General features: G+C 31.5%; 2 protein-coding genes across 2 annotated transcripts; both read left to right on the forward strand.

Annotated features, from left to right (window-relative positions):
* Positions 1-42: 42 nt before the first annotated feature.
* On the forward strand, positions 43-2421 carry LOC107631387 (L-type lectin-domain containing receptor kinase IX.1). The gene is made up of 2 exons (XM_016334817.3): positions 43-1397; positions 1548-2421. The coding sequence occupies exons 1-2, from the start codon at positions 161-163 to the stop codon at positions 2297-2299; spliced, it is 1989 nt and encodes a 662-aa protein (XP_016190303.1). The 5' UTR covers positions 43-160; the 3' UTR covers positions 2300-2421.
* A 1144-nt stretch (positions 2422-3565) lies between these two features.
* Positions 3566-4387, forward strand: LOC110269827 (lectin 11-like). The gene has a single exon (XM_021117613.2). The coding sequence runs from the start codon at positions 3566-3568 to the stop codon at positions 4385-4387; it is 822 nt and encodes a 273-aa protein (XP_020973272.1).
* The last annotated feature ends 9827 nt before the right edge of the window (positions 4388-14214 follow it).

Consider the following 14214-nt stretch of genomic DNA (forward strand, 5'->3'; position numbering starts at 1 on the left):
ATGTAACCTCGTCAAATCTATCGCAAGTATCATCTATCATTCTATTGTCTTTTTTGTTTGTTATAAGATTGTTTAATTTATCTGTAAAGACTCAGCATTGTCTTGTTCGTATGTCCAAACTCAACCTTTCTGATCTCCTTGAAACTCAGGGAACTAATGCATGGCTTCCACTTTCCACCATCATCATCCACATACCCTTATTCCACTAATCATCTTATACTCCATTTTCTTCTCTTTTCATCCTGCTTACTCAATTCAATTCCAAATCCCTGTTTTCAATCCTGGTGATGCCAACATACTCTACCTAGGATCTGCAGCAACAAGGGATGGTTCTGCTGATTTCAATGTGAATGACTTATACACTTGCCAAGTTGGATGGACCATTTACTCCAAGAAGGTGTTACTGTGGGACTCAAGAACTGGTAAACTAACTGATTTCACAACTCACTATACATTCATCATTGACACAGGAAATAAAACCACCTATGGCCATGGTCTTGCATTCTTCCTTGCCCCTGTTGATTTTGAAATCCCACCCAATTCCTCTGGTGGATTTCTTGGATTATTCAACACCACAACAAAGGATTCAGCACAGAATCAAATTGTCCTGGTTGAGTTTGACTCTTACCCAAACTCTGAATGGGGTGAAACTGTGCAGCATGTTGGGATCAACAACAATTCAATTGTTTCAACAAAGTGGACCCCTTGGAATACTAGTTTACACAGTGGAGATACTGCTGATGTTTGGATTAGTTACAACTCCACAACTAAGAACTTGAGTGTATCTTGGAAGTACCAAAACTCATATGATCCTGAAGAACACACTAGTCTCTCTCTTGCAATTGATTTGACAAGGGTCGTACCTGAGTGGGTTACAATTGGATTTTCTGCTGCAACAGGTTACTTTGGAGAGACTCACACTCTTCTGTCATGGGAGTTCAACTCAACTTTGGACAGAGCTGAAGAAAACAATTCAAAGAAGACAAGGTTAGTAGTGATTCTAACTGTTTCTTGTAGTGCTCTAGCAGTGGGAGCAATTGCAGCATTTGGAGTACTTTGGAATAGGAGGAAGAAGAAAAGCAAGAAAGATCAATTAGAGGCTATGAATTTAACCTCAATGAATGATGACCTTGAAAGAGGAGCAGGACCAAGAAGGTTCTCGTACAAAGAACTTGCTTTGGTTACCAACAACTTCTCCAAAGACAGGTTGTTGGGTAAAGGAGGGTTTGGATCTGTCTACAGAGGTTACTTTGCAAATCAAGACTTATCAGTTGCTGTGAAGAAGATATCAAGGGGATCTAGACAAGGGAAGAAAGAGTATGTAACTGAGGTCAAAGTCATTAGCCAACTTAGACACAGGAACCTTGTGCAACTCTTGGGTTGGTGCCATGACAAAGGTGAGTTCTTGCATACAACTTGACTCTCAAAGAAAGAAAGTAGCAAATGTTAACATCAAGATTCAGAAACCCAATTTAAAAACTAAAACTCTAAACTTAAAACATCCTCTTAATTATGAGAATTGTTAAACTAGCTTCTAATAACTTCAGGGGAGTTCTTGCTTGTTTACGAGTTCATGCCGAATGGAAGTCTTGACTCTCACCTATTTGGTAGCAAAAAGTCACCAATCCCATGGAATGTGAGGCACAAGATAGGGCTTGGATTAGCATCTGCAGTGCTATATCTTCATGAAGAATGGGAGAGGTGTGTGGTGCATAGGGACATCAAATCAAGCAATGTCATGCTGGATTCCACCTTCAATGTGAAGCTAGGTGACTTTGGACTAGCCAAGCTCATGGACCATGAACTTGGTCCCCAAACAACAGGGATAGCTGGAACATTAGGGTACCTAGCACCAGAATATGTGAGCACAGGAAGGGCAAGTAAAGAATCTGATGTGTACAGCTTTGGTGTGGTGTCATTGGAGATAGCCACAGGGAAGAAAGCCCTTGATGTGATGGAAGATTGTGATGGTGAAAAGGGGTTGGTTGAGTGGGTTTGGGACCATTATGGAAGAGGAGAACTGGTTGTGGCAGTCGATGAGAGGTTGGGGAAAGATTTTGATGAAAGGGAAGCAGAGTGCTTGATGATTGTGGGGCTATGGTGTGCTCACCCTGATGCAACTATGAGACCGTCAATAAGACAAGCAGTTCATGTGCTTAATTTTGAAGCTGCCATGCCAATCAACCTTCCAACAAAGAGGCCTGTTGCAACATACCATGATCCTACTATTACACCAACACCAACACCAACACCATCAGTGCAAGATTCTATAACCACGAGCCTTCACACTGGCCGTTGATTTTGTCTACACTTGTTCATCATGTAACTAATGTCTTCACTTGTTAAACAATGAACAATAATATTTGCAATTTGCAAACATAAACTATAATTTTTATTTTTTATTTTCTATTTACAAAGAACACTACACATTGTTTAGTAAAAAGAATAAGCGTGTAAGTTGTAATATAATTGATGTCGATGTTCTAGTTGGCTTTATCTATCTAATATCTATCTCCGATTCATAGAAAATATCTACGTTTCTATTGTTCCATGCATATGAGACAAGCAAGCTAATACCTTGGTTAAATTGAATTCTGATCCAAAGAAGTAGCAGGACTAGAGTTTTGCTTACTCAATACGTGCTCTATAATTTTTCCGACATTGGGCTGTGTAAGTTGATGTCTGGTTTTGTTTAATTTGTTCTTACTTTTTTGTTCACAAGCTTTTAATTTTATCGTAGTAAATAACATTAACAATTCCGAAATTCCAAGTTTTAGCTGTAATTAACAAGGGCGCACCTCCCTAATTTTGGCGCAATTGGATGCATTTATAGATTTTGTCTTGCAATGTACAACAAAAAATGGAAGATGTTAGCCACGTCGCTCCGATCCACAAGATCACAATAATTCATTGTAGGATAAATTGTTGAAATTAACTAGGAGACCGGTGCAAATTAAAAATAGTCGAAAATTCTGTATCTTAAACCTTCAATCTAACGATTTAATTATCCTTTTTATCCACTAATCTAATATTTTGACCAAATTGATTATAATTTGGATTTTAATAACTATAATCCCAAACTACATTTAGAAACTGTCTTTAAAACAAAAATACAGAAACGAATGCATGTTCAATTCTCTCCTTAGCTGTGTCTCACATAATTTCAAAGGGTTATGGTACGTGTACATGTTAGAATATAAATACACATTGAAAATAAATTAAACTATAAATATATTTATACATAAATACATTAGTGATTGATTTTGGTGGCTAATTTTGGTGTTCAAATAGTATTTTTCTTTTTGAAAATTAATAAGTAAGCTAGTAACCCTATACAAAAATATTATTTATACATTAAAATTAGCCACTAATGTATTTGTATATAAATATATATGTGTTTTAGTTTATTTTCAATATATATTTATATTTTAGTATATATTATATACTGATAACTGATTTTGATGACTGATTTTGGCGTACATCATAACTCAACCTTATATTATACCTGCTCTCAACATGCACCATTATCATTGAACCAAAGAAACCACCATTTAAAAAAAAAGACATGGCTGTAAGTCCCATCTCGGCCGTTTCGTTCATCTTAATCCTCTCCTTTGTGATCAATGTGAAATCATCATCATCAGCATTTGACGTGTCTTTCAACTTCCCCCGTTTTACCCCAGATGATTTCATAGGTTTCGCCAACGATGGCACTATAAAACACGGTGTCATCAAACTCACAAAGAAGAACAAAACTGGATTCCCTCTCCAACACAGTGTTGGCCAAGCAGCATTCCTCCAACTTATCCGCATTTACGACAAACCCAACCGCAAAGTCGCAAACTTCACCACAGAGTTCACCTTTCTCGTCAACAGGAATAGCGCAACAAACTACGGCGATGGTCTCGCCTTCTTCCTCATGCCACCGGATTTCAAACTCCCAGATAGAAAAGATTCCAGTGGTGGATTCCTAGGAATCTTCACTCATCAAAACGCCCTAATAAATAATGACAATAATGGTCATAATAAGATCGTGCTTGTTGAGTTTGACAGCTTCAACAACGAGTGGGACCCGATTGAAGCGTACCAGATATCTCATATGGGAATCGATGTTGGGTCCATTAAGTCGGTGGCTACTGCGCCATGGTTAATTGAATTTGAGCCTGATGGAACCAAGGTGACTGCACGCATAAGCTATGATTCTAGGGCTAAGCGATTGAGCGTGAACGTGTTTTTTCATGATAAGGTAGCGGATTCGAGTTTGGTGCATGATATTGACTTGACTAAGGTTTTGCCAGAAGAAGTTTTTGTTGGATTCACTGCTGCCACTGGTGACTTGGTTGAGACACATGACATACTTTCTTGGTCCTTCCATTCTAAATTCTAGCTAGCTAGGGACATATATATGCATGCATGGAAATTGAAAGACACAACAATATATTGTTGATTGCATGCTTTAATTTGCTTTCTCTCATACACCATCATTCAATAGCTAAGGCCTTGATGGTTCTTATCTTATATCAGTGTCATGTATAACAAAATAATCATCATATCCTTTCTCAAGGATAAGAATAAAGTGAGTAGTGTGGTGCATATAAGCGACCTGCTGCACACATCTGTATGAACTGTAAGCTCTACTCATTAATAATGGAAAAATAACAATGCTTAAAAAAATGATATATATTAATATATCCATACTATTTTTTTATTAACTTTTTTAATATACAAAGACAAAAATTTTATCTACTTTCGCTCTGTATAAATTATTTTTAATACTATTTATATAACGTATTTTAATTTTCACTTGCTTTGATTAATAAAGTACTTACGCATATATGTATTTTTAAAAATGTTTAATAATTGATATTTAGGGTAAAGTACTAAATTAATTCTCTACGTTTTTGCGTAATCCTGTTTTGGTCATTAAGGTTTAAAGTATCCTATTTGAATCCAAAAAAGTTTTATTTAGTTTCAATTTAGTCCCACCGTGAGGTCAAAGATAAATAATTAACAAAATATCCTACATGACAGTAGTATAAGAACAAAATCGATAATTTGGAGAATAAGTACAAGTTCTAGAGGCACAAAATCAACCGTGGATGCATCAATACATGTATTTAACATTTTTTTTTAGTTTTATAGAAAATATTTCATTTTAATTATAAGAAAAATGGTAAATAAATGTATTGATGCATCACAGTTAATTTTATGCCTTTGGAGCTTGTATTTATTCTCTAAATTATCGACCTTGTTCTTATACTGTTGTCATGTAGGACATTTCGTTAATTATTTATCTTTGTCCTCCGATGAGACTAAATTGAAGCTAAATAAAATTTTTTTTGATTCAAATAGGACACTTTAAACCTTAAGAATTAAAACAGAATTACGTTACCAATTTAATACTTTACTCTTGATATTTAATATGCAAGTTTTATATAAAAGAAATTTAAAATATTTTTTTCAACTTATAATTATTTAGGTGCCTACAAACTAATGAAAAATTAGTTATTATATTTAATGATAAATACTTAATTGATAGATCAAACAAAATATAAAATCTGAAATATATACTTGCAAATAATTAATATAATGTATAATTAACAACTCTCTAATAAAAAGATAAGGGAGAATACTAATGTAATGATATTTTCACATAAAAATGACATGGTGAATTTTTAAATAATTTATTAAATATATTTAATTAAATATATAAAGCTATCTAACGATCGATAATGCTATATATCTTTATATGTAAAGATGTCAACCTTATGAGAGTATCTACCAGAGATAAAACCACCTAAACAAAAAAAAAAAATGTTATTAAAATCAAAAGTATTTAATTCGAGCCTTGGAAAAAGGAAATAGAAAAGCACATATTAATTCACCCCAAGTTTTAACTAGTCTCAATATACGGGATAACATTTTTTGCAACGAAAAAGTTGTTGCAATTTGCAAACAATAACTTTGCTTGCAATTGAATACTTTTGCAGCAAAAAATGTTGCTACACATACACGTTGCTGCATTGGCTAGAATTTGTTCCTAAAGATCATTTTAACCACATTTTGATTCGCTGCCAAAAGATATAAATTTTCAGCTTCATTTCTAATCTATACTCATTGCTACAATTTTTTTTTTTTTTGCTATAGTATAGTGAATTTTATTTAGCAGCCATGTTTTGTTGCTGAATAAAGTAGAATATAAAAAAACCCTACTTAACTACTATAACATCTTTAGCAGCCACAAAATGTCTCTACAAAATGTTATAGCCCACTACAAGAGTGTACCAATTTGACAGAGACTCTTCTATCTAGTATACATGATTCGATGAAAATTGTAATCTTTTGTCTTTGCATTGATAATATAGCCTTGTAATGGCAATGCGAATTTGGTTGTATCTATTCGACATTCCTCATCTTTCTGTTGTTAGTGTCCAAGGAGACATGTACTATAGGACAAGTGACACTCAAGATCCTTGCATTATTATTTTGTTAACAGTCGGTGTTTCCAATAATTTTCCATTCATTCAATTCAAAATCTTTCCTTGAATTTCCACCCAGGTTAAGTTGCTTCGTTGTGATAATGTTGAGTTAAAATTTACCAAAAATTAAAAGGGCCTATTATTTTTCAAAAAAGAAACTACATAATATACTCTTTACGACTATATTGTAAATAAAAATATTATGCGTGTAGTTTAACTTATTTTTAATGTGTATTTTATATTTTAATATATATTTTATATTAATAATTAATTTTAGCGTATGTTTAGCATACTTATTGTATATCAAAAATGTTATTTACATATTATTAAAATCAGCTATAAATTTTAACTACTATATATTTATATATAAATATATAAATAATTTAACTCATTTTAATGTATATTTTGTATTTTAATATATATTTTATATTAATTTTAATATGCACTTAACATTATTATATATATATATATATATATATAGCATATTTTAATTAGATGTTTAGTTTTAGTTTGAGTTAATTTAATTCAATAAGAGTTAATATCTTAACTAAAGTAGAGTAACTTTGTAATTAAATATTTTTATAAGAGGGAAGAATATATAATTTCTATAAACATTAAAAAGTAAAGTTATATTTCTTATCATTGTTCAGAAGCTCAATGCCCCTTTGCCCCATTCCTCTCTGAAATTGAAAGAAAAAATAACTCAACCTGTACCCACCCGGCCCATTGACCCAGCCTCGCAGGCCCGCAGCCCGCAGCCACGCCAACCACTGCAGCCACCTCAACCCCGCAGCTCCGTCGCATGTACAGGCATCGTGTGTGGAAGGTCGGCGCCATCGCAGGAGCTTGAAGTCGTCTCCTCTGTTCGAGAGCGCTATCTCTGTGTTCACCGTGCCTCCGTCACCGTCATTGTAACCGTCACTGTCAAGAATTTCTTCGTGCTTCTCTCGCCGCCTGACATCTCTGTTCGTTCTGTCTTCATCCGTTAGCTGGAACCTTCCCTCGCCGTTGACATCTCTGTTCGCTCTGTTTGTGCTTCAGGTAGGTCTTCTCCTTTTCTCCATTTTGTAGTATTCATTTATTTGTGTATTTTAGCCTGAGTTTTGCGCTGTTCATTCTTGTGATTACTGATTCTGAAATTTCTAAGTTGTTCATGATTTTTAGTTTTGAATATCTTATCTTCTGTGACTAGGAAATAGGAGTCATTTATTTTGGTTAATTACTTAATTTTGTTCATGATTTTTGTTAGCTGGATTTTGAATTTTGTTTGCCGTGACTTGGAATCATTTTATAATATTTATTTGTGTATTCCAGCATGAGTTTTGTGCTGTTCATTCCTGTGATTACTGTTTCTGAAATTTCTGATTTGTTCATGATTTTTAGTTCTGAATATCTTATATTCTGTGACTAGGAATCATTTAATTTGGTTAATTACTTAATTTTATTCCTGATTTGTGTTAGCTGGATTTTAAATTTTGTTTATTGTAACTTAGAATTATTTTGTTTGAAATAAAAAACCCCAAGCCTTAGAGGGTAGAGAAAGAAGAAGAGGAATTGAAGGAGAGATACGTTGAATCAATCAAAATGAGATGATGCTGTTATGACATGAGGTGAAAGCTAAGTGAATTACAATGAGAAAGGAAATTACTATTATAAACTAACTAACAAAAGTTGTTAGCATGTACTCCTTCTTACTAATCTCTAGCTTTAACTAAGCTAATTATAACTAATTTGTGCTGACTCATTACTAATTATAATTAAGTAAGTCCTTACTAATATATATACATACCATAACTCCTATCATTATCTCTAATTTTCTTAGTTTTTAAGCGGTTTCTTTTTTCTTTGATCTTCATCATCTCTAAATTATACTTTCTTGAAGACTGCTGTTGCTATGCTGATTTGACCTTGATCACTAATGCTAAGTTTGTCTCTGAAGTGTAGAAAGTTTTATGAGTGTATAACCTTTGTGAAAATATCAGCCACTTGCACAATTTTTGAAATGTGGTTTATTCCGATTTCTTTGTTGTTTACATGATTTCTAAAATAATACAAGTATATCTTAAAATATTTGGACTTAGAATGTAAAATAAGATTGACAGCTAATAATACTGTACTGAAGTTATCATAGTATATTATTAGAACTTCTATTAAAGAGAATTTTAACTCACTCATCATAGTTTTTAATCAGATCAATTATTCTACTATATCTACTATACTCCTATAGTATCCTTTTATACTTGACCTAGTCACAGTCGTTAATTTGTTGATGCCTAAGACACCAAATTCGAATCAAGAAATACACATTATTTACTAATAGACTTTTTATCATTAAAATCCTTAACCTAATTTGAATCACAATAAAAAATAACTGCTATAAAATTATTTCTTTTTAAATATAAATGATAGCTTATTGTACCATTTAAGTATTTCAATACCCGTTTCAACAATTTTTAATAAGAATCTAAATTAAAGGAAGTTGGATAAATTGAGAAAACTTGTACACACTATAAGAGATTTTAGGTTTGGTCACTATTAGATATTGTAAGTTGCCAATTACTTATCTAAATAGTTTTGGATCACCAAAGCTTGAACTTCCAAAAGTCGTGTTAACATTAGACCTCCATCAACATTAGTGTAAATCTCCCATATTCTTCATAGCAAACTTAGCCTTCAGTTTCTCTCTGACATCTCTGTTCGTTCTGTCTTCATCCGTTAGCTGAAACCTTCCCTCGCCGCTGACATCTCTGTTCGTTCTGTTCGTACTTCAGGTAGGTCTTCTCCTTTTCTCCATTTTATAGTATTTATTTATTTGTGTATTCTAGCTTGAGTTTTGCGCTGTTCATTCTTGTGATTACTGATTCTGAAATTTTTAAGTTCATGATTTTTAGTTCTGAATATCTTATCTTCTGTGACTGGGAAATAGGAATAATTTATTTTGGTTAATTACTTAATTTTGTTCATAATTTTTGTTAGCTGGAATTTGAATTTTGTTTGCTGTGACTTGGAATCATTTTGTAGTATTTATTTGTGTATTCTAGCCTGAGTTTTGTGCTGTTCATTGTTTGCTTGATGTCCCTTAATTTTGTTCTGAACTGAGTTAATTGGAATTGAAGTAGGTAATTGGAATAAGAGTAGATTTAATTTTGATCAGAAACACCTTGGATGTTGTTGTGTTATTTTTTCGAACCTTTCATCTTGTTATAGTTGCTGATGTTGTGTTGTTGTTGGTGTTTTGTTTTGTTTTTTTAATTTATCTTCTTGCAATTAATTAGTGATTAAAAGAGTAAGCGTGGTGTACCAAATATTTAAAGATGATTATATGGAATTATGGAGGGCATTTGTCAGGGAGTGGCTGAATAGAAAAAAGAAAAGTAGGTAAGCAATGGTTACTTTGTTGAATTGGGACCTTGCCCAAGTAGATAGAATTTGACTTCGAAACAGTGAAATTAATATAATCCACTTATAGTAATTATATCCCAAGGACTTGGGATGATCCCCTCTGTTTGCTTGTGTTCTTCTGTTACTTGAGGATATAGCCATTTTTTGCATTTGTTTTTAGTTAATTAATTCAAAATAGCCAACATAACCCTTCAGAGAAATTGTCACTGGAGTTAATGTTGCATTCGGTCCTGCTGCATTTTGGCCTTCTTGAAAGAGATAACCTTCATGTTTAATTTTCTGAACAATTATAGGCTTCTGTTTTTCCCTCAAGTGATTTTATCGAAGCAATGAATGATGTTGTCAACACAATTACAAAACTCCAAAAGCGAGGTGAAAATCCACGCAACGGTAATTTAGACGATGACTACTTTGTTGACCCATTGGTGGTGAAGAGTAAGGGAGCTCCCAAGAAAAACTCAAAATTTAAGCAACGTAGAAGGTGTTCAAACTGCGGTGTGACAGGGCACTACAACAAAAATTGTCCTAATGTTCCTGGTAGAATCCCAAAGGAGCCGGTAGACGATGATACAAAAAAGAATATCAGCAGCCATCTTGACATCCTCACTAAGATATCTCATACTATAACTATGTTTAGAATTTCGTTGTATGGTGATTCGGCATATTGTGTTTTGGATTTATAAACTATGTTATTTTTATGCTTTTGTAACGGAAGATGACGTTTGGTTTGTGATCAACACAAAAGACATGACAGTATGAAAAATCTGCAGAAGATGGAAAAAGATAGGAACATTGGTGGTGGAACAACACCAACCTCAGCAGCTAAATCGGCTTTTACTGATCAAGTGAAAACATCAAGTCCTGGTCCCGATATCCTGGTTTGTGCATCTACAAGTAACGAAGAGTCCGGGATGAATTCCAGAACAACTGAGTCTCCTGTTGTGGCCCCTGAAACTGGAATGGCAGATTGAAGATGATTCAAATTTTAGGATGATTGGTAATTTTGTACCATTTACTAATTACCTTTGTTTTGTATAGTTTGCATTCATTAATTGATTTGACATTTATTGAACTAAGAAGATTATGTCATTTTACTCATTTACTATTAAATTTTTTAAATTTCTTTTCTTTTATGTTATCACCTTTTTCGTTTACTAAAATAGGACAACATAAGACATAGAATAAAAATACGATGTTTAAAATGTAACTGAAAAACTTGTCACGTACACTACCAAAAAATAGAGTTTAGCCACCAAATTTTAACTACGAACGCTAAATCGTGTATTCTATTTATCACCAAATTGGCTCACATTGACGTGCCATAACCGACCTGTCTTTAATAGATTTATTAAGCTATAATATTATTTCTTAAAAATATTCTAACATTAACATAAATTTTTAAAATTAAATCTAAAAATATAAAAAATTAAATTTAGATAAAATTAAAAATTATAAAGATAATTTAAATATTCTAATACTTGAGCTACTTAAAAAGATAAAATTTATTTAGCTAAAATAATATAATTTGAATAAATAATAAAAAGTTTAGTAATTTTTAAGTAAAAAAATTTTTAATAAATCTTTTAATAAAAATAAATTGGTTTATTATTTGTTAGATTTTAAAAATGACAATAAGTTAAAAAAATAATCTTTATTTATATGATTTAGTACTCACTACGCATCTTTGTGAGTACTGTACTCTTAATATATACATAATTATCTTTTTTAAAAATTATTTTGCGAAATTATAAATTAAATTTTTATTTATACAATTATTCAATTGGTATATATTATTAATTAATTATCTATTAACTATTTTAAGTCATAAGAAAATTAATACTAATTAATTTATGAGTAATTACTCAACTTTTACTTCTTATATTCAACATATAATCAGCGACCCAATATTAAAAAAAAAGTCATAACAAATTCAGACATACATTATATCCAACAAACTAGCCAAATACATCTGTTTTAAAACAATATGCTTTCATTCTCACAATTAGTCATGAAAATTACATTGATCAAAAGATTGATGAAAAAATAAAACCAATTTAATAAAGAACAAGAACAAAACAGATAATAGAACATGAGAGAAGCAAGCCCTCCTAACATTTTAATTTGTACTTTGGATATCCATCCCATGAACCAGCTAACACGTTTTGAGATTATCTCACCCTACAACCATTGAAATAAAGTACTAAACACTGTTTCAAGTTTTAACTCCTTGAAGCTAAACAAAGATGCTGCATATCATCGCAGAGACAAATTCAATGGATGCCTCTCATAGCTTCTGATTCTATGGCCCCAAGTACCAAACATCACAGCTCAAGATATCAATAATTACAGCTTACTGAATGATTACCTGACAATGCATGAAAACTAGAAATTCTAAAATAAAAATACAAAAAAATTGAAAGATTTGTTACTTGTGACTATTTCAAAATGCATCTATAAAATTTTATTGTACTTGATGGCTATTGGGAAAAATGTGCATCCAAGTTTGAATGCACCCTAGGAATTATTAAAATTAATAATCTTCCATTAAAGCTTTTGGCATACAGGAATTAGAATGCAAGTCAATGGAATTAGAATATAAGGGTTTGTACTAGTATTATGACTATTATGTATGTTTTGATGCACAATTTTATAGCTTTGTAAAAGAGGAACATTATCAATAGCTTGTAAAAGCTAATTGATATTATTACAGATCCAATTATACTGCAAAATACAAACAAGAAAAAATTTAAAGCAAATAAATAATTAAGCAAACTAACGTAATCAACTATGAGTTTGATGAATAAAATAATGATAAAATATAAGAACTCATTGTATAACGTCGTGGAGGGTACAAATTGATCCACTTATGTCTATTATAACAAGTATGAGTACGTTAGAGAGCAAATTATTGATTTATTATTGATTTTTTTTTAGTTTGGTATAAGAGTCTACTCGATTTCAACTATTTTGATTTGAGGTACAATTCATTTTGAGATAAATCTATTTGAAATATGTTTTTCTTCATTATATTTTTCCATCACTAAGACTCAAGAATGATTTAAACTAACAAAACAAATGACACAAAGCAATTTCCTTACTCATATGCATTAGTATATTTGTTATTCCATGTCAAAATTGAACAAATGGTACCTTCTAATGTGCAGAGTATCACCAAAGAACACAACTTTTGTAGCAGTCACAATAACAATTGAGAGTGGCTAGAATGTTAGCTACATACACAAAGTGCAATTCCCAGCATTGCTCATGAGCTTTCCGAATATTTCCTAATATAATTTTATCATTCCACCAATAGATTAAATCCAGGCATAGTTAAGTTAGAGTAAAATACCTATTTGATGCTTAATTAAAACCTTCATAATTTAGCTCCAAAAGACATTATATTTTCATATGCTATCTGAATAAGAATTTAATAAGCACCGAAAGAACTCTAGAAGAAACAATGCAAGATGGATTCCTGTTATTGGCTCAAAATTCTAAACCACTAATACTAGCTTCTTTATTTAGATTATATCTCAAAATTCAAAACTACTAATACGGTCAAAGAAACTCATTAAGTCCTTAACTTATACACTATTAAAGGCATTAAAATTAAAAATAAAAAATAAGGCCAAAAGCTAATAAGAAAAATTAAGGCATGTAAAGCACGTTCCATAAAAAAACTATATACTAGTATTACTCTTTGAGACTGATCATATGCCAACTGCAATAAAAAATATATAAAATTAGGTGCACAATATGTTCTTTTATTGTAGATTATCATAGAAATTCAATATTAGACACTTAAGGTCATTCTTCACAATTACCTTGCTTGAAAGATATCGGATTTAGAATCATAGGTAAACAAGACATATAAATTGTGGAGCCCTGCAAGAGAATAATGCATAACAATGTGTTCCTTATTTGTTTTTGGTTAACTTGTTTGTTTGTTGTATTAATATAATGTACTCGATACATAATTCAGCCGAATTTAAGAGTCTAATAAATTCTTATAGGATAAAAAAAAGTTCTCCACATATTATTAATAAAAAATCAATTAAATTGTGACTCATGTTTTTAATAATTTATGACATAAATTTTCCTATTTTATTTTTTCAATTCAATTAAATGCCAAACCAATTGCCATCGTAAGGATTCAGGAGCATTAGTTTCATACTTTCATTTCATGTGTCCAGCCGTCCAGTTGTTCTTTTGATAATTTTTTTTCTTTTAATAAAAAATACTTTTATATAATTAATTAATTATAGAAGTATTTGAATATAATTTGTAAAACAAGTATTTATTAAAAAGTAATTATTCATATCAACATAATTAA

This window comes from Arachis ipaensis, chromosome B3 (assembly GCF_059453495.1).
Source record: "Arachis ipaensis isolate K30076 ecotype BB chromosome B3, ASM5945349v1, whole genome shotgun sequence".
NCBI classification, from domain to species: domain Eukaryota; kingdom Viridiplantae; phylum Streptophyta; class Magnoliopsida; order Fabales; family Fabaceae; genus Arachis; species Arachis ipaensis.